Here is a 25391-nt window from a genome sequence, read left to right as displayed (position 1 = left end):
GTGAAACGTCTTTCTCTAGTGTTACAATTTCTGTTGCTCCAATTTCTCTCTGACAGGATAATTACTAAGTTTGTCTTTCTTGGAGTCTCACAGATTCATGCTTATTTGAGTTTCATTTATCTGTAAATTCCTTAGCCTTTTCTGATAATATGTTCAATTTGTTCCCTTTCTCTTTTAATACTGTAAGCTTCGAAGATCTTGTAGATCCTCATTTACTTTCAGAATTGTATGGCCATTGCCCTCCTTTTTATTTTCTCCTGGTTGGACTTCAAGGTTCTGATGATTTTTTAAAGAAATATTTTCTCAGAGGGGCATTTTCCTTCTATTTTTGTTATAGTATGCATAATTTTACTTTAGTTCTGCAGTTTAAGATCTCTAGATTCTGGTGTGTTTCCATATCTTCCTTGACAATTTAATTCAAATGGAGTTTTATCAGAACTAAATAGACATGTGCTGAAAGCCAAATGCAAGGATTTCATCAGATGGAAATGGATTATTATCAGCAGGCCTGAAGAGTGGTTTACAGGGTACCTCAAGGGACTTGTTTGAGAACCGTCCATTAGCTGAGGCAGGCCTAAGATTGACAGAAAACTCTCTTACTGAATTTCCACACGAATTTATATAATCATTGCAGGTACAGAGAAAAGCACACAGCCACACACACATCAGGCCTCCGTACGTGGTTAAATTAGGAAACCTTACATAAGACATGATGTTAGTTGCTAGGTAAGCAGACAGGAAATGAGGAAAGAAAGAGAGGAAACATAATGCCTGCTTTCAGATACAAATTTCTGTTTAGAAAGACAAGCCATAAAACCTGGGCAGTTATAAGTCATTCTAGTCACCAAGGCCTGACGCATCCCATCCCCCCACCTTAGGCTCCATTTAGACTCTTAAAGGTTTGCTCTTCTACCTTCTCCACTCTGCTGCCACGGTGATTTTTGTAAAGTGCAAATCTGATGATGACAGTCTTCTTAACAGCTTCATCCGAGTTTTTAAATGAGGGAGTTCAAAATCCTTATTGCTGGGACACACAACTTCTTATCATTTAAACTCACCACATGCTCCTTAGGTTTATTTCTCGCCATTTCCTACCTCTATATAGAGCTCATCCCATGTTTCCTGAATGGAATTGTAGGCAGTATCTGTTTTCTCACAATTTGCCCCACATTCAACATGTGGGAGTGTGAGAGACATCTGCCCACAGAGGAGCTACCATAGGAGCCTCCCCTGGGAACCACGGGCATCAATCCAGGGTCTTCTTTCTGGAGCATCTGCCCCTCTGCCACAGGGAAGGAAGGTGGCAAGAAAGCCCCTGCTCTTCCAACTTGTGAACCAGCCTGTGACAGATGCCTGGAGCAGAGCTAGGGAAGGACATGGGGGAGGGGGGGGGAGGGGGGGAGGGGAGTAATGGGCGGGGGAGGGAGCTCTCTTACTGCCTGTGCCTTCATGACAGAGTTAGAAATGACCAATCCTCAGGCCATCTGCAAAAAAAAAATTAGGCATAGAAGGCACACAGTTTAATGTAAGAAAAATATGGATTCTGTGAAGCTGAGTATCTGAAACCAGAGAATATCATATACTTGCAGTGTCCAGGAAATATTAAGCTCCATATTGTTTCTGTACACATGCTACCCTATCTGTCTGGAATGCTGTCTTCCCCTGCTCTGGTCTAACTCCAACCAGCTCCTTGCTGCCCAGCTTTGGGAAACCTTCCATAACATCCCAGGAGTCAATGGATTTGGTAATAGGTAGTTACAGGAGCTAAAAAGGAGTTATTACTTTAAAACATAATTAGATGAATGGCTCTTTAAAATACTGAGTTCCTCTATTGCACTGATATACTTGTCTAGGTATTAAGTAAAAAATAAACAGAATATCTAATCTAATAAAAGAGAAACATGGTAATTGGCATACGACTGCTACCCTTCCCATTGGCTAAACAGGGAGATATGCAAATTAACTGTCAGCCAAGATAGCGCTGGCAGCCAGGCAGCTTGAAACTAACATGAGGCTTGCTTGCTTCAGTGACGGAGGAAACCAACGTTCCCCGCCTGCCTTGCAGGCCTCTGAGCCTGCAGTTTGAAACATTTTAACAAATATAGAAGCTAAAAAAAACCCCCCAGAAACCAGCTTTCAGCGAGCTGGGATCTCAGAGCTGGAGTCAGAGCTGGAGTTGTACATTGTTTCGATTACCTACTTTCAGCAGCAGAGGCCTAAGAGCTGGAGCCTCAGAGCTAAATCTGGCCCAGAATTAACAAAAGAAAAAGAAAAAAAGGAGCGGTTGGGAGCTTCCGTCACCCGCCAGCCTGAAAACAGCCCTCAGCCCCTCACTCAGACTGGCCAGGCACCCCAGTGGGGACCCCCACCCTGAAGGGTGTGTGACCAGCTGCAAACAGCCCTCAGCCCCTCACCCAGACTGGCCAGGCACCCCAGTGGGGACCCCCACCCTGAAGGGTGTGTGACCAGCTGCAAACAGCCATCATCCCCTCACCCAGGCTGGCCAAGCACCCCAGTGGTACCCCCACCCTGAAAGGTGTGTGACCAGCTGCAAACAGCCATCATCCCCTCACCCAGGCTGGCCAGGAACCCCAGTGGGTACCCCCACCCTGATCCAGGACACCCTTAAGGGCAAACCAGCCAGCCCCACCCATGCACCAGGCCTCTATCCTATATAGTAAAAGGGTAATATGCCTCCCAGCACCGGGATCAGCGGAGCTGAGAGGCCTCCTGGCATCGGGATCAGCGTGACAGAGGGCAGCGCCCAAACCCCCTGATCGCCCTGCGGCTCTGTGTGTGACAGGGGGTGGGGCCACAACCTCCCTATCCGCCCTGCTCTGTTCGTGACAGGGGAAGGCGCCCCAACCTCCTGATCAGCCCTGCTCTGTGCCTGATACAGGGGAGCTGCCCAAACTCTGATCGCCCTGCAGCTCTGTGTGTGACAGGGTGCGGCGCTCCAACCCCCCCACCCCCCACGGGCCCTGCTGTGTGTGTGACAGGGTAGAGCCATAACCTCCCCATCGGCCCTGCCCTGAGTGTGAGAGTGGCAGCACCCCAACCCCCTGATCAGCCCTGCTCTGTGGGTGATAGAGGGCAGCGCCACAACCCCCACCCCTCCCACGGGCCCTGCTCTGTGTGTGATGGGGTAGAGATATAACCTCCCCAACGGCCCTGCCCTAAGTGTGAGAGTGGTGGCATCCCAACCCCCTGATCGGCCCTGCTCTGTGGGTGATAGAGGGCGGCATCCCAACCCCCTGATCCGCCCTGCTCTGTGTGTGACGGGGGCGGTGCCCCAACTCCCCTATCGGCCCTACTCTCTGAGTGACAGGGGGAGCTCCTCAACCCCCTGATGGGCCCTGCTCTGTGCATGACAGGGGGTGGCACCGCAACCTCCCCATCGACCCTGCCTTGAGTGTGACAGGGGGCGGTGCCCCAACCCCCCAATGGGCCCTACCCTGAGCGTGACTGGGGGTGGCATCGCAACCTCCCGATCCGCCCTGCTCTGTGCATGAAAGGGGGCGGTGCCACAACTCCCCAATCGGCCCTGCTCTGAGCCCGACCAGGGGCTGCACCTAGGGATTGGGCCTGCCCTCTGCCACCCGGGAGCAGGCCTAAGCCAGCAGGTCGTTATCTCCCGAGGGGTCCCAGACTGTGAGAGGGCACAGGCCAGGCTGAGGGACCCCCACTTCCCCCCGAGTGCACAAATTTTTGTGCACCGGGTCTCTAGTCTATATAATAAAAGCCTAAGCAACCGGTCGCTATGATGTGCACTGGCCACCAGGGGCAGACGCTCAATGCAGGAGCTGCCCCCTGGTGGTCAGTGTGCTCCCACGGGGGGGTGCTGCTCAGCCAGAAACTGGGCTCACTGATGCGGAGTGCAGTGGTGGTGGCGGGAGCCTCTCCCACCTCCACAGCAGTGCTAAGGAGCAGTGAGCCAAGCGGTAAGAAGCCTGCCGCTAAGGAGCAGTGAGTCAAACGCAAGGAGCAACCAGGTGGGCAGTAAGGAGCGAGGGATCCCAAATTGCGATAGGGATGTCCAACTTCCGGCTTAGGCAGACATCCCCCGGGGGGTACTAGACTGTGAGAGGGATGTTCAACTGACGGCTTAGGCGGACATCCCCCGAGGGGTCCTGGACTGCAAGAGGGCGCAGGCCGGCCTGAGGCACAACAACCATGCACGAATTTTGTGCACCGGGCCTCTAGCATATATATATAAAAGTACAGTGGTCTAATTCCTCTTGTAATTCTATAGCTGCACTGACCAGTCAATTCACATAAGAGGCATAAGAGTGGAAGACCACTTTGGCACACATGTTGGAATTCCAAATATGAACAGAAGGAATATTAATTTAGCATGTTGAGAGTCTAGAAGTTTATTCTTATCACATACAGGAAGCCAACACACACACACACACACACACACACACACACACACACACAAAGATAAAAACAAATTTAACTAAGAATTCATATCTGTGTCAATGTTAGTACATGCTAATGGCTAAGAATTTATACATTTATTTGTCTTTGTTTATCATATATGCTATATAACTTGTGTATACAATTATATAGCATATATGAATGAGGATGATACATATCCTTGCCAAATTTGATTACATAGGCCTACATTTGTTGTTTGGGGGTGAATTACTTTCTTAAATTTCAAATGTTTATGATTTTACACTGAACTTTTGTGAAGATATCTATTGACATAGTCACATATCAATCATAAAATGATGAAAATGAAAAAAATCAGGCCACACAAAGTTAAACGTTAAATACTAACCAATTAAATAAAAAAGATGTCCTTTGATTTCAAATGGATGAATTAGAAAATGCTAATAAGTTCTTTCTATGAAACAATTTTTATTCTTGATTTGATAAGACTAATCAGTATGCATTTGTAATATAAAAATCAAAGAAAAGGGAGGATTAGAAGGAGCTTTCAGAAATTAACTCTCAACTGGGCTACTGACAATGACTTTATGATGCTGATAATTATATCATTAAAAAAATATGTTCTAGGATGAAATTACCATAGAACTATCATAGCCATCAACGTTAATTCCCAAGGAGTAACGAGTTTCTACAAAAACTGGTAAGTAACCAATATAAAAGTACATGGAGAGGAGAACCAAGATGGCTATGTAGGTAAATGCCGTACTGGCTGCCTCCCACAACCACACCAAAATTACAACTAAAATACAGAATAACCATCATTCAGGGCCACCTGAAATTGGGCTGAATGGAAGTCCTACAACTACAGAAGTGAAGAAGAAAGTACACCAAGACTAATAGGAGGGGTGTAGGCAAGAAATGGGCTGGCCCAACACCCACGTGTGGCATTTTTTTTAATTGGGAGGGATATTTCTACTGCGAAGGGCTCCCATGAGAAGCAAATGGCCCAAGCCCCACACCAGATCCCTGCCCAGGGTTCCAGAGCTGGGAAGAGAAGTCCCTGCAACTTTGGACTGTAAAAACCAGCGGGGATTGTGGCTAAATGACACAGAGGCTGCTGGAGACCCAGGCAATTCTTCTTAAAGGACTAGCATACAAACTTACACAGTCCCTCTTCCTCTGAGCTCCAGCACCAGATGGCGGCTTTGGGGGATCCAGGGACATATGGGGTGGAATTGGATTATCTGGCATTGGAGCAAGAACTTGGGAGCAGCTTTCTCCCAGACAAGGGTGCTTGCAGAGGTCATTGTTCCTATGCTGGGACCTCCCCCATTGCAGAGCTTACTGGCAGCCATATCTGAGTTTCCATCAGCATGGCCCACACTGTTCACTCCACCCTGGTGATTCCCTGAGATCCTGTCTCATCCAATTTGCAGCCCCACCCAAGCTGTTTATAGCAGCTTTTCCATATGAATGGCCTGTTCTGGCTCAGGCTTCAGACTTTCCTAAAATCTCTCAAAAAAGCTGAAGCTCGTGTTCAGTGTGCCCCAAACCTATCAATAAGAGGCTCAAGACCCAGCACTAGCACCAGCCCATCTTGCTACACAGCTGGGCCACCCCTTGGTACTTCCAAGCCCAATACATATAGCAAACAGCAGCCATCTGCAGATCCCTCTGTAGCTCCTGCTGGGTGACACCAGAGCCAGGGCACCCCATGGATAGCTTCAGACCATACCAGGTTACAACTCTACATATTACAAGTGACACACTCAAGGGGCAGACTCAGTGATCCCCAATGCCCCACTGAAGCAAGTCCTGCTCCATAGGGGCGTCTCCTGCACAGCAGCTCTTCCACTGTAGTCACAGCTGGTTCTCACAGCCAATTGGCCTGGAGGTCAATTCCTCTCAGTGACACCGATAGCAATCAAGGCTCAACTACAACAAGCCTATACACCCAGCCCCAAAAGGGGCATACTTTGAGTGCCTAACTCAGGTGACTGGGAAGCTGAGCAACTTGGACCTACTGGACACTTACTACACAAGGGCACTCTACCAATTCCAGGAGACAGAGCAGCTCTACCTAATACATAGAAACAACCAGGGAAGCAGCCAAACTGCAGAGACAAAGAAACATGCCACAAATAAAAGAAATGGAAGCAAGCAAACGACTGGATACAGAGTTCAAAATAATGGTTAAAAGGTTGCTTAAGGATCTTAATGAGAGCTTCAAGGGACATGAAAAAGGACCAGTCAGAAATAAAGTATACACTAACTGAAATAAAGAATAATTTACAGGGGTTCAACAGTAGGGTAGAGGATTCTGATAATCAAATCAATGAATTGAAATATGAGGAAGCAAAGAACACCCAATTAGAAGAGCAAAAAGAATGCTAAAATATGAAGATAGTGTAAGGAGCCTCTGGGACAGTTTCAAGCATACCAACATTCACATTATGGGGGTGCCAGAAGAAGAATATAGAGAGCAAGATATTGAAAACCTATTTGAAGAAGTAATGACAGAAAAACTTCCCCTACCTGGTGAAAGAAATAGACTTACAAGTCCAGGAAGTGCAGAGAGTCCCAATCAAGGGGAACCCAAAGAGGCCCATACCAAGACACATCATAATTAAAATGCCAAAGGGTAAAGACAAAGAATTATCTTAAAAGTGGCAAGAGAAAAGCAGTAAGTTACTTACAAGGGAGCACCCATACAACTATCAGCTGATTTCCCAACAGAAACTATGCAGGCCAGAAGGGAGTGGTAAGAAATATTCAAAGTGATGAATAGCAAGGCCCTACAACCAAGAATACGCTACCCAGCAAAGCTATCATTTAGAGTTGAAGGTCAGACAAAGAGTTTTAAAGACAAGAAAAAGCTAAAGGAGTTCATCACCATCAAACTAGGATACTCTTTAAGAGGAAGAAGAAAAAAAGGATAAAAAAATATGAACAATAAAATGGCAATAAATACATACCTATCAATAATTGAATATAAAAATCAAAATAAATGAATACACAAGAAATCTAATGAACAAAATAAACTGATGAATGAAATAGAATCAGAGGCATGGGAACATGGAACAGACTGACGAATCTCAGAGGGACGGGAGGAGGTGGGACAGGAAGAGATTAACCAAAGAACTTATATGCACACTAGTGGCTTGGTGCATGAAATTTGTGCACAGAGGGATGGCTTCCCTCAGCCCAGCCTGCACCCTCTCCAATCGGGGACCCCTTGGGGGATGTCCGACTGCCAGCAGTCAGACATCCCTTTCGCAATCTGGGACCACTGGCTCCTAACCACTCACCTGCCTGCCTGCCTGTTTGCCCCTAACCCCTCTGCCTGCCTGCCTGATCACCCCTAACTGCCCTCCCCTGCCGCCCTGATTTCGCCCCCAACGGCCCTCCTCTGCCAGACTGATCTTGCCCCCAACGGCCCTCCCTGCCGGCCTGATCTTGTCCCTAACTGCCCTCCCCTTGCCGGCCTGGTTGCCGTCAACTGCCCTCCCCTGTCCGCCTGATCTCGCCCCCAACGGCCCTCTCCTGCTGGCCTGATCTTGTCCCCAACTGCCCTCCCCTGCCAGCCTGATCTCACCCCCAACTGCTCTCCTCTGCTGGATAATTTGGTTCTGATTGGTCGGTTTCTATGCCAGTCAGCGTCAAAAGCTCCGCCTCCTAGGCAGCCATTGGCTCCTCACACTTCACCCAGATTTGGTTCTGATTGGTCGGTTTCTATGCCAGTCAGTGTCTCTGGGCCTATCAACGGGGCCTGATTAGAAAGGCAGGGCTGATCAGCAGCCCAGGTGGAGGCCTGGAGAAAAATGGAGGTGCAGCTGCTGGCCAGACTGGGAGAGAAAAAGAGAGACAAGTGCTGATTAAAAGCTGCCACAGAGCCCTGACTGGTTTGGCTCAGTGGATAAAGCATCGGCCTGCGGACTGAGGATCTCAGGTTCGATTCTGATCAAGGGCATGTACCTTGGTTGTGGGCACATCCCCAGTAGGGGGTGTGCAGGAGGCAGCTGCTTGATGCTTCTCTCTCATCAATGTTTCTGATTCTATCCCTCTCCCTTCCTCTCTGTAAAAAATAGATAAAATATTTTTTTTAAAAAAAATAAAAGCTGCCACAGAGGCAACTGATCAGTCCCTGCTTCTCTCTTCAGGCCTCTCTCTGGCCCTGATTCGCAGCCCCCTCAGCAGTCAGTGCCATGGTAACCCAGCGCTGACTGCAGGACTGGCTTCCGGTTGGTGGAGCCTCGGTCCTTACTGGTCGTTACGACCCAGGGTTTTTATATATTAGGATATGCATTACCTACAGACACAGACAATAGGGTGGTAAAGGCCTGGGGTGGGGCAGGAACCGGGTGGTGTGGGCCAAAAGGGAACATCTTAAAACTCTCAATGATAAAGTTTTTTAAAAAAGCCTTACCTTTTCCCAAGTTAAAAAAAATAAATAAAAGTACATAGAGAAAAAGCCAGTTACACTACGTGTATCAAGTGAAAAGCAGGGGAATAAAGAACAGATTTGTGGCATCAGTTCCCTAATAATATGGAATCTCTAAGACATGCTAAGCTTTGAGACATTACCACTACGCATTAAGTTCTTCCACATAGTATAAAATAAATTTCCAAAGTTTACCTTCCAGAAATGATAGAGTCATCTATTTTACTGTGTCAAGAATAAAAAAAAGAACAAGAACAATATTCTTTACCCTTGGGTTAAAATACAGATTACAGACAATTGTGTAAAACATCTTTCTCTTCCACAAACTGCAATTTCCCTGAGGATGGGAACACTGTCTTATATATCTTTTATCCCCTGTCATCTCAGAACAATAGAATATGGGGAAGATGTTATAGAATCTGTTTTCAATGGGGGGGGGGTATGATTTAGAATGGACTACAACATGGGTATGTGGTTTTGGCTAGGATAAGATGCATAAGATGGTTAAAAGACAAAGTCTGTACCAAATAAGTAGCTTGGTAAATAATAGTGTTTTTTGAAAATTTTTATTGAAAAGGACTTTTATTAGGGATATCCAATATACATGTATTCTAAGTCTTCACCTGAGGATATGTTTAGACAGAGGGAGAGAGAAATATCGATGTTGGCCAGGGCTAAATAACAGTGTTTGTTTGTTTTTAATTGATTTTAGAGAGAGAGGAAGGAAAAGAAAGAGAAGGGAGAAAGGGAGAAAGGGAGAGAGGGGGGGAGAGGGAAGAGAGAGAGAGAGAGAGATGAGAGAGATGAGAGAGGTGAGAGAGAAATATCAATTGGTTTTGCCTCCCGTATCTACCAGGGATCCAACCCGCAGCCTAGGAATGTGCCCTGACCTGGAATCGAACCGGCAATTTCCAGTGCATGGGAGGACTCAACCAACTGAACCACATTGGCCAGAGCTAAATAATAACGTTTTGATCATTCAACCACGTGGGTTAGTGTTTTTGTGAGAAGTAACTTATTCCATGGGGGAGAAATAAAAATGAATCAGTCTCTGGAATTGTTCTGATCTATTCTGATCATATTTCCCTCAAGTCCTGTTCGCATCATGACACAACTATGACTAGAATCAATGCCTCCCAAAGAAGATGAAAATCCACATGTACTTTCCACAGAGCAATAAATAGAAGTTAGGATGGTATACATTTCCTGTGAAAAATCTGTGTCAAGAAATTATTGTCTTTTTTATCGCTGCTTTTGAGAAAAAAGAAACTTGCTCACTGAATGTGCCTCAAGGAAGATAATAAACCCAAGTCTGACTACTGCACTGCCAATCATTTTCTCATAGGGTTAACAAAAGGGTCAGATTATCTTCCCCACTAGAAGCAATTGCCTCGTTTGCGCACAAAGAAACACTGAGTTATAGGCAACTGCTCTGTGTCTACTCAGCTCCCTCTGTGCGGGTCCAGATAGACACACTTTTTGGAAAATAAGAAATCTCTCCTCGTCAGTGGAAGGCGGAACCAGTGTGAGTGATACCTAAAGAGAACAACGGTTGCAGTATACTACCTCCACGACTAGTTTCTTGGTCAGTGTCCTAAAACTTGTAACTTCTTTTTTGAAAGAATGAAAGGTAAGCTTAGAAAGGTAAAGAGAATCATCTCTAATCGTGACAAGCTCCCAATGCCCGAGTACTTACACTTCTGAGCCAGGCACTGCTCTTTTTATAAACGATTCCCCTCAAAGTCAGGGTGGGCTTTATTCAGCTGCGAGAGCATGGGCAGAAAACACAAGATTTGAATACAGGATGCTGTCATTGAGGAGGCTTTGCAGGTCCTTGGCCAAAAGTCTAGCCATCGAGATAAAAAGGTCATGAAGAACTCAATGAGTTGGCCCATAACATAAGTGGCCAATTTCCTGCAAGAATCTCCCACCATCCTTCTATCCAGGTGTCAAATTCAGCTCTGGCTGTTTAAGTGCTAGCAAAAGACATGTACAATTACTTGGAGATAAGGGTATATGATAAAGTTATGTGGGCTTTTGTTTCAACTAATTTTCTCTTTCAACCAATTTATGTATATTTCTCTTCATCTGTAATAGTTCTGTGGGTATTATTCAACAGATATTTATTAATATTAACCTCAAGACATTTAGCCTGTACCATCAGGCCAAAAATAAATTAAAATAGGTAAATTTTAATGAAATCACTAAGCAGAAAACAAAATGGGGAAAGTTTCAATTCATATATAATACTACAGTCATGGTCAAGTTGGGAAGAATTACTGGAAACAAATACATTACCACCAGGATGCCAAATACTGGAACAAAAATAGGGGCTAATAGGGTTTCTGCACATCACTCTACCTCCATCAACCTGTGACTTCTGTGCATCCCCACCCAGGGTCAGAGGAAAAGTTTGGAATCGACCTCTGATCATGTCACTCCCCTGCTTAAAACCCCTCAAGGGGGTCATGTTCCTAGACTGAAGGTCAGAATCTCTGAGATGATCTCTGAGGTTCTACAGAACCTGGCTCTGGTTTTACCAGCCTTCTCTATTCTTTTCAAACCATATTAGCTTCCTTTCAGTTTTCTGCTCTTGGCAAGTTCCTACGGTCTTTGCACCTGATTTTTCTTCTGTCTGGCATGTTCCTCTCCCTATTTCAGAGTTCATTTCAAACATCCCATGCTTAGGATAATTTCTCTGAGAGATTACCCATCATCCCATTCTCATCTCTTATTATAGTCTTTGTTAAAAACAACAATGACTATAATATTTATTGTGTGCTTATTATATACCCAAACATTGTTTTAGGTGCTTTTGATATAATAATGCAACCTTACTATAATCCTATAAGTAGATGCTCGGTAAATAATTTTAATTGCACCCATCCACACTTGAATCAATGAATGAATAAGATGTGATGAAAACCCTAGGGTAGTGATGGCGAACCTATGACACTCATTTTTTTTTTGGTTGATTTTTCTTTGTTAAATGGCATTTAAATATATAAAATATATAAATATATAAAATAAATATCAAATCTTTGCTTTACTATGGTTGTAAATATCAAAAAATTTCTATATGTGACACGGTACCAGAGTTAAGTTAGGGTTTTTCAAAATGCTGACACGCCGAGCTCAAAAGGTTTGCCATCACTGCCCTAGGGCAAGGTGAAATTCTATAATTGTATTCTTTAGGAAATATGTGTCTACTTTGAAGAGTTCTGTAGTAGTGATTTTCATATACTGAGATCACACTTGTAAATAATGTAAAAAATTTGAGGGAAGTGTTATGAAAAGTTTGAATCCTCTCATAAGAAAATATGTTTAACTGAATAAGAAAGGGATAGTACAACAGCAATTTGAGAATGTGGAGCTGAAAGCCACATGTGGAGTATATGTGTGTTTTCTCATTCAGATACATGACTCAGATGATACCCATACTGGGGTTATTTCTCCTAGTCACAGCTGGTACCCGGTGACAACTTTTATTCAGGTGGCTGCACAGTTTCTATTCTACAGAAACTTGCATCCATGTTCATCTCTATGCAGTTTTATCTGCTAAAAAGCAGATCTGAATGATAGTCTTGAATACTTCAGTTCACAAAAATCTAACCAGGCCTTGGAATAAAATATCAATTAGAAAATTAAAACATTCTAAAAAGGGGAAATTCTCAATGGAAATTATCTAGGATAGTCAATCTCTTGGGTTCAAAGACTTGAGTGAGTCCCAACCTACAAAACTTTTGGCCATAACCTACAACAGTGCCTGCTACACCATGTGTATTTATTGACTTAAAATAAAGAAGAACCATTGTTTCTGAAGCATTCAAGCTTCCATCTAAAGTCTAATCTATTCTAGACAGAATGAATTACACAACTCATCACTACAGTCTATAGATTTTCACCAGTGGAAGTGCTGAGTCAATGAGCACAGGGATTTCATCACTTTTATTAGGCAGAACTATATTACCTTCCAAAACAGAGAAAAATTCACATACCTACCTATAATATATAATGTTCTTAAGATAGTTATTAAGCACACTCTCACTTTTAAATGTTTTATTTGCTCAATTTTCATATGTGGATCATTCCAGGGGGGGAAACATAACACCTACATTTATAGCATAACTATTTCTCATTTTACGGTTCCACAAACATGACTCAACATGATTTAATAGTACAATCAGTACAGAGACTGCAGACATATTTTATAAAGTCATTCAGACTGTAAATACATACTGCCAAATTCCCACAAAGACTAGTATGTTACTCTGAAAAAAGGCACACCAAAAATCATCATATTTTATACTTTGCTGACTTCTAAAGGACATCTAAAAATTGGTCCTGTTTTAAAAAATAGCTTCTCACTTTTTTTTATCAGGATAAAATAAGACTAGAACATTTCTCACTTCATTCCAGTTGTACACTGACATATTGGTAGGTGATAATAACTTAGAGGGATCAGGAGGGTTAATAGATTGATAATCATAAATTGTTGTGCAATGAGCTATCCTATGAAAATACATATTTTTATTTAAACTTTAAAAATTGTTATCAGAAAACATGATATCATTATGTAAATCATTAAAAACGTAGTTTCTTTCCTGTATCAGAAATTCATAAAACTTTTTTAATACTCTCTGGCTGACTAAAAATTAATAGACCATTTACTCATTATTAATAAATTAATTAATAAAATAATTTACCCATTGATTTTGAGAGTTGTGTCCATCTAGTTGAGGCTGAAGAAATATATATATTTAATCCTCACCTGAGGAATTTTTTATTGATTTTAAAGAAAGAGGAAGGGAAAGAGAGAGACGGGGAGAGAAAGAGAGACAGAGAGAGAAGAGAGAAACATTGACTGTGAGAGAGAAACATCTATCAGTTGCCTCCAGCATGTGCCCCAACCATGGATTGAATCCACAACCTAGCTATGTACCCTGAATGGATTCAAAGACATAAGTTTTTGGTATATGGGACAATGCTCCAACAAGCCAGGCTACCCGACCAGGGTGAAATATTTTTTTAAAGCAAGGCCTTGTTCTAGCCATGTGTTTCAAAGGCGTTGCTAGCCTTTTCAACCACTAAAATGAGGTAAAACAACAACAACAACAACAACAACAAAAAACTTTGAAACTCTGCTGCCAAATCTATTAACTGACCTGTTCAATCATTCAGTCTTTAATTCATTCATTTTTTCATTCTTAAGTCTATCTGACCATCGATCCATTTCTGCATCCATTTATCACATAGTGTGTACACCAATAGACTTAACGAGCTCTTAAACCTGTAGTTGGCCATTAGTACACATTTCACTCTCTTCTACCATTCTCTTTTCACCTTCTAATCCTCAGGAAGAACCCCAGTAGTGAGAGAAAACTTTCTTTTCTGCTTAAATGAATCAGGGGATGCCTGTGGAACTTGGTGAAGACTTAGAATATCCAGATAGTAATCAACTATAACAGACATGTACATCGTGGTAAAGTTTAATTACTGATTAAAATGTAGATGTCACTGAGTCACATATGACCCCAAACAGTTTCCCAGTATTCCTGCTTAGATTCTATATCAATCCCTACTTTACTTCACCCCCCCCAAAAATCACCAAAATTGTGTCCAACAACTCACTTTTCCTTAAACACTTTTACCTTCAGATCTTTACATGTACTGTTCCTTTTCCTGGTGGTCCCTTCCTACCAGCTTTTCCACTTTCTACCTTCCCCATAAGCCTCTTTCTACTCATCTCTCAAATTTTAGAAAAGCAAAAGCAAACAAACAAGTTTTCAGAGTTAGCTTAAGAAAGGGAATCATCACAGAGTCTCACCTGTATCTTGTGCAAGTAGCATTCTGACCTGATGGAGCTATTGGTTTAAAAGTGATGTGTGGGGAAACCTGGGCAGATAGCAGAAATCCCAAAGCAAGAATAATGAGTGCTACAGTGGTACCTAAAAAAAAAAAAAAAAAAAAAGTTTTGCATTAGAGAATAGCTGACAACATTCTTCCAAAGCAGACTGAGTTTGACAAGACATATCTCTAAAAAGTACCTTGATCTTTCTTCATTGTATTAAAAAAGTGCTCCTAAGAACAAATTATCAGAAAAACACATTAGCATATCCATTGTGAGACATGACACATTTGCTAGCCAAGGAGTAGATTGGTAATGATTTTATAAAAAAAACCCAAAACAACAAGAACCCAAAACAAAACAAACGAAAACAAAACACACAAAACAAAAAAACACACAAAACACCCCACAGCTTTCATTGCTGAGAGTCTCAAAATCCATTAGTGTAACCAACATTATTGAGTGCCTGACACGTCAGGAACTATGAAAGGCAACAGATTTTTACAGTGTTCCTTTCATTGCGGAGAAAATTGTTCTAATGGCATTTGATCATAAGACCCAAATCAGTAGGCTAAAAAGTAATAAACTGAATATTTTAAAAGCACTTGAAATAGCATTTCTTATTAAAGTAGCATTCTTTGAAGACTTTAAGATGTCAGAAATGATATTATAACATGTATTCACTTCTCTTTGCTACTGATACTTGCAAGTAGAATATTTGTTTTTTTATTTTAAGGTCTGGGAATGGTTATTATGTGTATCACTTAAAAGGTTCATTTTTGAGAGACATCTGATGGTAAATAAGAAAGTTTTTTAATTTCTGCCCACTGTTCCAGCCTTCATGAGAATAAACAGAAAGGGCCATGCTCTAGTTTCATTTTTCTTGATAACTATTAAACGTTTTTTAACACAGTTACCACAAACAAATTATTAACAAAAATTGCTGTTTGATAAAAAAAAATACTCTCTAGATATGATGATTGATTTAGATGTAGAGAATTAGAGTTAGAATAAGACTGATCCACTGTTAGGTCGCTTAAGGGCAGAAAGTCAGCCAGGGAGGATGAAAAAAAAAGTTTTATGAACTTCTGATCCAGGAAAGGAATGACCAGGTTTTTAGTGATCTACGTAATGAAATAGGTTTCCTGATATCAACTATTAAGTTTTAAAGAAAAATACTTATATCGTAGTATAGCTCATTGCACAGCAAGTTATGATCAAAACCTTCCTGATCCCTCTATCTACCTAACCATGCTCCCATGGGAAGTGAAGTGTGCTGGATAAATAGCATTCTCAAAAATACCTGAGGTAACAAGTAACAGTAACTACCTGGTACAGGGCTTAGATTAGTAACACTTAAACAATTAAGTCCCTTCCCACCACTCTGATACAGCACACTTTGTGTACACAAGTATCACTTGGCAAGCCTGTTCAAGTGCACATGCTGCAGACCCACCTTCAGAGATTCTAATTTCGCAGATCTGGGCCAGGGCACAAGAATCCCCCTTTCAAAAGCAGTACCCGCGATAATTCTGGTGGAGGCCGCCTGTGAGTGACACTTTCAGAAATATTCCACTACCAAAATATCTGGGGGGAAATAGCACAGTGCTTCTGGCTTTCCTATTTATAAGCAATCAAGTTACACAGATACAAACCTTCTACTAAAAGAATCAAGAGGTGGTCATTAAGTTTGTAATACTTACAAGAAAGGCCAGTTCTCTGAGCAAGCCTTGAAAATAGTGAAAGTCAGAACACCACAAATGTCCTGCATTTAAAATTATGCATGGACGTGGACTGTATGTTTTATATTTCTTTGTATAAAGGGTTTCTTTACTAAATAGTTTATTTGAAGTTATTTTTAAAGAGCGAATACCTATTCAAAAATTATTTTGATATGAGCTGTCCTACTATTTTTAACACAATACAATAAAAAGTTATAAAAACACAAAATAAGGAGCAAAAGTGAATCAAAGGTTTACAAATTCTAAGCTAATTTAAGAAATTTAAAGTAGAACAGTGTTCTAGTACTTAGCTCTATTAGAATATAAAAAATATACCTACAGACAAATGAATAAAACAAATGCATTGAAATAAAAATAACAACTCCAGAATCAATTGCCATCAGAAAGTGAAATAAACATCTATTTTGTGGGCCTCGGTGTAGTAATGTAACAGTCGACCCTCTGTATCCATGCATTCGAAATCCATGGATTCAAGCAAACAAGGATTGAAAATATTTGAAGAAAAAAAGTTACATTCTGGCTGATGTGTACTATGTAGTTAGGCACAACTGAACATGTGTACAGACTTTTTTCTTGTCATTATTCCCTGAACAATACGGTATAACAATGGCTTGTGTAGTGTTTACACTGTACCAAGTATTATAGATAATATAGAGATGATTTATGGTAAAAGCATACGGGAGGATGTGCGTAGGTCAGACCCAAATACTACATACACCATTTAACGTAGGGACTTAGCATCTAAGGATTTCAGCATCTGAGGGGGTCCTGGACCAATCCCTGGCAGATACCGAGATGATTGTACACTAGCGGCTGTTTAGCACTGACTTTTCTTCTGAAGAGTGTAAAGTGCCATTGCTCATTATGTTCTAGTGGGGCCTGTTTAATCACAGTTAAAAACCAGAACTGCAAAAATAGCACTATTTTCATTTATATGTGCAGGTAAAGAGGAGACCTGTGACAAAAACCCAGGCCCTTTACCTCCTAAACCACTGCAATTTCTACATCATTACTTTATTTTTTATTTTTTTTAATTAAATTATTTTATTGTTTAAAGTATTACATATGTCTCCTTTTCCCCCCATTGACCTCTCCGTGGCTACATCATCACTTTGATTGGCCACAGCACAAGGAAATTAATCAGGTGCCCACGTCATGGAAGAGCGGTCTCAAGCAGGAGGCATCACTGTTTGGCTTGGTCATAGATGGAGCTGGGATATTGGTGATGTTGGTTGAAAAGAGAACATGGCAAGAAAGAAAGGTGCCTTCAGGTTGCTCATGAGAAATCTCTTGGTCTCCCCACCAAATAACTGTCTTTTGGGGGAGGGTTGATTCTCACCAAGGATATTTTCCCACTGATTTTTAGAGAGAGTGGAAGGGAGGGGGAGAGACAAAGAGAAACATGGATGAGAGAGAGACACATCAACTGGTTGCTTCCTGCAGGCATCTCGTCCAGTCTGCAACCGAGGGACGTGCCCTTGACTGGAATCAAACTGGGACTCTTCAGTCCGTGGGCCGATGCTCTATATCCACTGAGCCACACAGGCCAGGGCCAAATAACTGTCTTATGCTCCTTCTGAATAGTGTGAACTTCCTCGGGGCAGAGGACCCACACTGAGCGGTGAAAGGTGACACCAGCTGGAGGAGGTCAGGGAAGCCCCTGCACTCTGACTCTGCAAACTGATTTCACATTATAGTCACAACAACGGAGACTCCCTGGTGGGCAGTGATAGATGCTGTGAGAGCCAAGCTGCTCGGGGCATTTTCCTCTGTCAGGAGTGCTTTCCATGCTACGCGTGTACAGGTGTGTTCACTCCTCATTACAATCCTGTGAAGCAGGGACTGCGGTTAATCCTGTTTACAAATGAGGAGATGGAAACCTGCTCAAAGTCACCCCATTCAAATCTTAACAGTCTGGCTCCACAGCACCTCAACCTACTGCAGAACTGATGAGAAAGTCTCTCACTGGAATACAAGTGAAGGGACACAGGCTGCTACAAAAGAGTGTTTTCTACGGATCCTGAAATCAGCAGTTTCCTCAGATATCAAAAGCCAATTCCCAAGTTTAAGAAAACCTGAAATTCTATATAAAAACAGACCTCTTAAGGGAGCAATGTATGGAGGCCCGGTCCAAAGGAAGGGTATCCATTTAAAAACTTTTAAAGTGGTTGTTATCTCTTCTTAGAGTTGATCTGACCCTCAGGGGTTAGCAAATCCAATTTCCAACCAAACATAGAAATGTATTTTTAGCACATCACTAGCTGATGGTACAATCCTTTTTCTTTCTTTCTTTTTTTTTCAGTTTACCATCCTAAGGAAGCAGCCAAATTCATTGTTGGATCGCTCTGAATATTAGAAATAGCCTATTTAATAAAAGAGAAACATGGTAATTGGCGTACGACCACTACCCTTCCCATTGGCTAATCAGGGAGATATGCAAATTAACTGTCAGCCAAGATGGCGGCCGGCAGCCAGGCAGCTTGAAACTAACATGAGGCTTGCTTGCTTCAGTGATGAAGGAAACCAACGTTCCCCACCTGCCTTGCCGGCCTCTGAGCCTGCAGTTTGAAACATTGTAATAAATATAGAAGCTAAACAAAACCCCAGAAACCTGCTTTCAGCAAGCCGGGATCCCAGAGCTGGAGTTATACATTGTTTCGATTATAGAACCCAGCAGAGGCCTCAGAGCTGGAGCCAGAGCTAAAGCTGGCCCAGAATAAAAAAGAAAAAAGAAAAAAAGGAGCAGTTGGGAGCTTCAGTCACCCGCGAGCCTGAAAACAGCCCTCAGCCCCTCACCCAGACTGGCCAGGCACCCCAGTGGGGACCCCCACCCTGAAGGGTGTGTGACCAGCTGCAAATAGCCATCATCCCCTCATCCAGGCTGGCCAGGCACCCCAGAGGGGACCCCCACCCTGAAGGATGTGTGACCAGCTGCAAACAGCCAACATCCCCTCACCCAGGCTGGCCAGGCACCCCAGTGGGGACCCCCACCCTGGTCCAGGACACCCTTCAGGGCAAACCAGTCAACCCCACCCATGCACCAGGCCTCTATCCTATATAGTAAAAGGGTAATATGCCTCCCAGCACCAGGATCAGCAGAGCCACGAGACCTCCCAGCACCAGGATCAGCAGAGCCGAGAGGCCTCCTGGCACCGGGATCAGCGTGACAGGGGGCAGCGCTCAAACCCCCTGATCACCCTGCGGCTCTGTGTGTGACAGGGGGCGGGACCACAACCTCCCTATCCACCCTGCTCTGTTCGTGACAGGGGAAGGCGCCCCAACCTCCTGATCAGCCCTGCTCTGTGCCTGATACGGGGGAGCTCCCCAACCCCCTGATCGCCCTGCGGCTCTGTGTGTGACAGGGTGCGGCACCCCAACCCCTGATTGGCCCTGCTCTGTGTGACAGGGTTTGGCGCCCCAACACCCCCCACCCCCACAGGCCCTGCTCTGTGTGTGACAGGGTAGAGCCATAACCTCCCCATCGGCCCTGCCCTAAGTGTGATAGTGGCGGCACCCCAACCCCCTGATCCGCCCTACTCTGTGTGTGACAGGGGGCAGTGCCCCAACCCCCTGATCGGCCCTGCTCTGTGAGTGACAAGGGGTGGCGCTGCAACCTCCCCATCGACCCTGCCTTGAGTGTGACAGGGGGCGGTGCCCCAACCCCCCAATCGGCCCTACCCTGAGCGTGACTGAGGGTGGCACTGCAACCTCCCAATCCGCCCTGCTCTGTGAATGACAGGGGGCGGCGCCACAACTCCCCAATCGGCCCTGCTCTGAGCCCGTCCAGGGGCTGCACCTAGGGATTGGGCCTGCCCTCTGCCACCCGGGAGCAGGCCTAAGCCAGCAGTGTGTTATCTCCCGAGGGGTCCCAGACTTCGAGAGGGCACAGGCCAGGATGAGGGGACCCCTCTTCCCCCCCGAGTGCACAAATTTTTGTGCACCGGGCCTCTAGTTTTTCTTATATTAAGTACAAATCTATGTTCCCTAGACCATCTGCTAGAATAAGATTATTAGCTCCCCCTTTACACCTTTTTTCTAGGCAAACACTTTTGGCTTCTTCAACAGGTTTATAAATGTACTAGAGGCCCTGTGCATGAATTCATGCACGGGTGGGGTCCGTCGGCCTGGCCAGCAATCGAGGCCTATCTAGGAGGCTGGCCACGGGAGGTTGGCTGTGGCAGCACAATGACCACCAGGGGAAGCTCCTGCATTGAGTGTCTGCCCATTGGTGGTCAGTGCACGTCATAGTGACTGGTCGACCGGTCATTCTGGTTGTTCAGTTGTTCTGTTCGTTTAGGCTTTTATATATAGAGAGATGGTTTTTTAAACCTTCACTTGTCCCTCACCTTTCCTCACTTCCCCTCCGTTCCCTATGTACCATGGCTGTTGAGATTCCTTTGTCTCTCAGTCAGTCTTTCCCACTCCTTCCCCTCAGCTGATACTATAGTTCAACCTACGTTATTGGACTCTTAGACAAGCACAGAGGGTGAATGCACTCCACACCCTTTTCTGGGGTGAGGGTAGGAAAGAGTATGTGTTCCAACTATGAAACTAGGAATGTATTTTCTCATCAAATCTGGAACAAGGCCTGAAGCAGTTCCATTAGGTTAATGCTTGAGGTATACGTATTTGGTTACAACAAAATTTAATTAATGCTGGCCTGGAAACTTTACATTTGAATGAGAAAATGTACTCTTACTCTGGGTAAATGTATAAAGGAACCAGTTGATGATAGCTAATAGAGAAGCAGGAATACACATGTATACATGGAAAAGATTATATTATGCAACCATGTGAAGACCATGGCAAAAATGGGTCCCATCTGTCAGCTCAAACAGACCTCGCATTACAGAGAAATAATAAATAAAATAAAATCAAAGGATACTTGAAAGTGAGAAAGGTTTTGTCCTACTTAGCTATCATAGAAAACAAACTTCACAAACCAGAATTTACTGTTGAAAGAGCTTAGAAGTGACATGCTCCAAATGTACCTTCATATTATTCCAAAATTTAGAAAAAAAAACACCTTTGTTAAAAAGTGAGTTCATGAATACCAAGTTTTTCAACCAAGGAAGAGCAAAACGCGATTATTTTTGTCACTTTTGTACCTGCTGAGCAGAACTCAAAATAACAGCAAAATGGTCCCCGCAGTAGATTTAAATTGTTCTTACAGTTCTGGTTATTATGCACATTCTAGTTTCTAGTTATATATCATAAAATTCATTAAGTTCTCTTTTTTTAAAAAACAAAACAAAAAACTTCTTGTCTAGAAGAACTCTATTGTTTAGCTAGAAAAAGTATCCAAAATGCTATTGGTATTGTACTTCGGAAGGTTAACTTGTTGTCATTAGAGGAAATGTAATACCTGAATCCTCATCCAGGCACCTACCTGCTAAACTTCCGAAGGTAAGCTTTCTGCGGCCCACTTTCTCAACAAGCCAGACTCCCACGAGTGTGAAAATGAAATTTGTGAAGGCTGTAACTGAAGCCAGCCATATTGCGAGTCTGTCGTCTTCAACGCCAGACATCTGCAGGATGGTTGCACTGTAGTACCTGCAAGGCAAGCACAAAACAGTTGTTGCTGATGGTTATTCAGGGAAACAGAGTTATTCATGTAGAAAAATACTCAGCTGACCTCCAACAAACCATGACTAGCCACAGTGATAGCATGAAGTAAACATGCAAGCTGCTTAGACTGTGTTCAGATAAATTTACTTTGAACTATGCATAAGAAGAACACTCAAGCAAGAGATAGAGGGCTGAAGGCTTCCAAAGTGGACTGTAGCCCACAACAAGGGACAGGGGCAGCTGGTAGTTTCACTGAAACTATCAAGGATAAGCTCCCAAGTCCATTGAATGAATGAGGAGTCATCATACACTGTGCAATTATGATTTTAAAAGAAGAGACTTGCTGCATATAAAAATTTGTTTTATACCTGCCGGGGTCCTGCCCCAGCAGGTCCAGGGGTTCCCAAAGGCGTAGACGGAGTCGGCGAAGGAAGGAAGGACACGGAGACAGTGTTCAGTTGATCAGCAGCCTAGCCAGGATCTCTAGCCAGGATCTCCAGCCAAGTTCTGGTCTGGATCTCCAGCGAAGTTCTGCTTAGGATCTCCAGCCAGGATCTGTGTCCATGTTCTCTTGCTAGGTTCTCCAGGTTCTCCAGCCAGTTTCTGTAGCCATGTTCCCTCGCTAGGTTCTCCAGCCAGGTTCTGTAGCCATGTTCTCTTGCTAGGTTCTCCAGGTTCTCCAGCCAGGTTCTGTAGCCATGTTCCCTCGCTAGGTTCTCCAGCCAGGTTCAGTCACCAGGTTCTAGTCAGGTTCTCTTGCCAATTTCTGTAGTCAGGTTCAGTCCAGGATCTTTTGTCATGTTCTCTCCAGCGAAGTTCTTCTGTCTGTGTAGGTTCTGTCTTCTAAGTTCTGTGTGTAGGTTCTGTCTTCTAAGTTCTGACTTGTTACATCTGTATTTATACCAGTTGATTCCAATCCTATCAATCTCTATTCCAAAGGTTAGGGCGTTTCTTATCTCCATTCCAGGGAGTAAAGATTATGTAGCTTAAGCATGATTGTTCATAGTTAAAGTGATTAATTACCCGCCTGGCACTTAGTTAAGAGGTTTTATTCCCTCCCTAACTTCAGGGGAAAATCCCTACCTGGGGAAACAACCTTTCTCAGAGAGGAGACCTTGGTTAAAACACATAGTGCCAAGAAGGTGAGCAAACATATTAAGAACAGTATGCCATATATGCCAGGTCCCTTGAAACAGCAAGCATGGACCGGCTCCCGGCATATACCGTCCTGTTCCATTAAATTACAGTATTCTCAATGTGTTAAGGATAAAAGCAAATACACTACACAAAATAATTCTTCCAAAAAGAGCCATACACAAAACAGATTTCAATGTTTTCATTTTCTACAATAAAATCACAAATATGCAAGTGTTAAATTAAGGAATAGAAAGAGGAGTTGTATCAAGCAAAGTAAGTTGGCAAGTGTCAGAATTTTATTTAAAATGTAAAATGTTTCCTAGATAGCCAGGTTAGGTGACCTAATCATCCACTCATTTTATATTTATTGAGTACCCGCTGTATAAGTTGTGTGAGATACTAAATCCCACAGAGATGTTATGAGACCCTGTTATCACCCTCAAGAAGTTTGCAATTTGGTATAAGAAAATGAAATGGAAATAAATTTAATATCACAAGGTATTCAACTCACAATATGGCATAAAGGACAGAGCAAACTATTTTACTTGATATGAAAGGTTCCTTGATTTTTCAGGGAAGTAATGCTTGAGTTGAATCTTGGAAGAATTCGTAGGGGTTTGCTGCAGGTATGATGATCTGGCAGGACACTCACTGGTGGTGAAGGAAATGACGTGTATGAAGGAGAAAAGTGAAAAATACTATATGCTAGGCTCACAGAACGTGAGGACGCTACCTTGGCTGACCATAGGTGCAGAGAAAAGGGAGGAGTGTGACATGAGGCAGTAGCAGGCACTTCTGTTTTGGAGGCCTTGACTGCCAGCCATGCTACATGTCTGGGCTTTTATCTGTAGTCCCTGGAAATCATGAAATATACTTTAAAGAGAATGCAGTTAAAGCTGTCCTATCAGCATGCATATAAGCACAACCAATGGACGCAAGACACTGGGGGGAGTGGGAGGGCATGTGCCGGGGGATAGGGGAGGCCGAGGGGAAGTCAATGGGGGGGGAAAAAAGGAGACATATGTACTACTATTTGTAATACTTTAAACAATAAAATTAAATTAAAAAACAAAAAAAATCTGTCTATCAAGAGATCACTCTAATGATAGCCACACAGGCGGACTGCAAGCAGACCGAAGCAAAGATACCTTGTTTTGAAGCATTTTCTTTCAGGTCAGTACACTGGCACCTGTAGATTTTCTGTACTAATGGGAAATTCAATGGCCTTCTATCTCCTTGACAGCAAGAATTGCAATGTCCACCCACACTAAATCTTTCCCTAGATGGAGTGCCTTGAGGTTCATCTTCATCTCTTTCTCTTGAACATCGGTAAAGGTGTTAGCTTTTTATTGCAGCCATAACAAATTACCACAAGTTTAGTGGCTTAAAATTTTAGCTTTTAATCAACACAAATTTATTATCTAACAGTTCTATAGGTCAGAAATCTGACACGGTTTTTTTGTGTGTGTGTGTTTTGTTTTGTTTTTATGTCAAAAGTGACATCAAAGGTGTCAGCAGCGTCTTCCTTTCTGGAGACTCCGGGGTAGAGGTTGCCTTGCCTTTTCCGGGTATTGGAAGTCTCCCGCATAGCCTGGCTTGGGGGGACCCCTTCCTCAATTTTCAAAGCTAGCAAAGGTAGGTCAAGCTCCCCTCATGTCACTTCACTCTACTGCTCTCCTCTGCACTTGAAGATCACATTGGGTTAACCCAGATTACCAGCAAGATCTCCTTATTCAAGGTAAACTGATCAGCAGATTTAATAAGATCTGCAGCCTTCATTTCCTTTTGCCATGTAATGTAACATATTCACAGGCTGTGGAGATTATGATGTGTACATTCTGGGGTGGGAGACCTATTCTGCCTATCTCGTAAAGGTCTTCATAAACCAGCGGTTCTCAACCTGTGGGTCGTGACCCCTTTGGGGGTTGAACGACCCTTTCACAGGGGTCGCCTAAGACCATCCTGCATAGCAGATACTTACATTACGATTCATAACAGTAGCAAAATTACAGTTATGAAGTAGCAACGAAAATAATTTTATGGTTGGGGGTCACAACATGAGGAACTGTTTTAAAGGGCCAGAAGGTTGAGAACCACTGTAAAAGGCCAATAGCCAGAATGAGAAGGCGAGGAATGAAGACAAGGATGTTCACTTAAAGCAAGCATGGGCAACATTTTTTCTGCCAAGGGGCATATGGGTATTTATAACATCATGTACAAGCCACACAAAATTATCAACTTAAAAATTAGCCTGCTA

At 43.3% G+C, this 25391-nt stretch overlaps 1 protein-coding gene across 1 annotated transcript in view; it reads right to left on the bottom strand.

Moving 5' to 3' along the window:
- SLC2A13 (solute carrier family 2 member 13) overlaps positions 1-25391 on the bottom strand; it is a 284709-nt gene that overhangs the window by 64753 nt on the left and 194565 nt on the right. The window contains exons 5-6 of the mRNA XM_036299793.1: positions 21819-21982; positions 14667-14787 (exon numbers count right to left, since the gene is read on the bottom strand). Of these exons, the coding sequence (XP_036155686.1) occupies positions 14667-14787; positions 21819-21982 (285 nt within the window). The remainder of the gene's footprint in view (positions 1-14666; positions 14788-21818; positions 21983-25391) is intronic.

Source organism: Myotis myotis, unplaced genomic scaffold (assembly GCF_014108235.1).
Source record: "Myotis myotis isolate mMyoMyo1 unplaced genomic scaffold, mMyoMyo1.p scaffold_m19_p_3, whole genome shotgun sequence".
Taxonomy (NCBI): Eukaryota; Metazoa; Chordata; class Mammalia; order Chiroptera; family Vespertilionidae; genus Myotis; species Myotis myotis.
The sequence above is the reverse complement of the archived record's forward strand: the minus strand, read 5'-3'. Positions and strand labels throughout refer to the sequence as shown.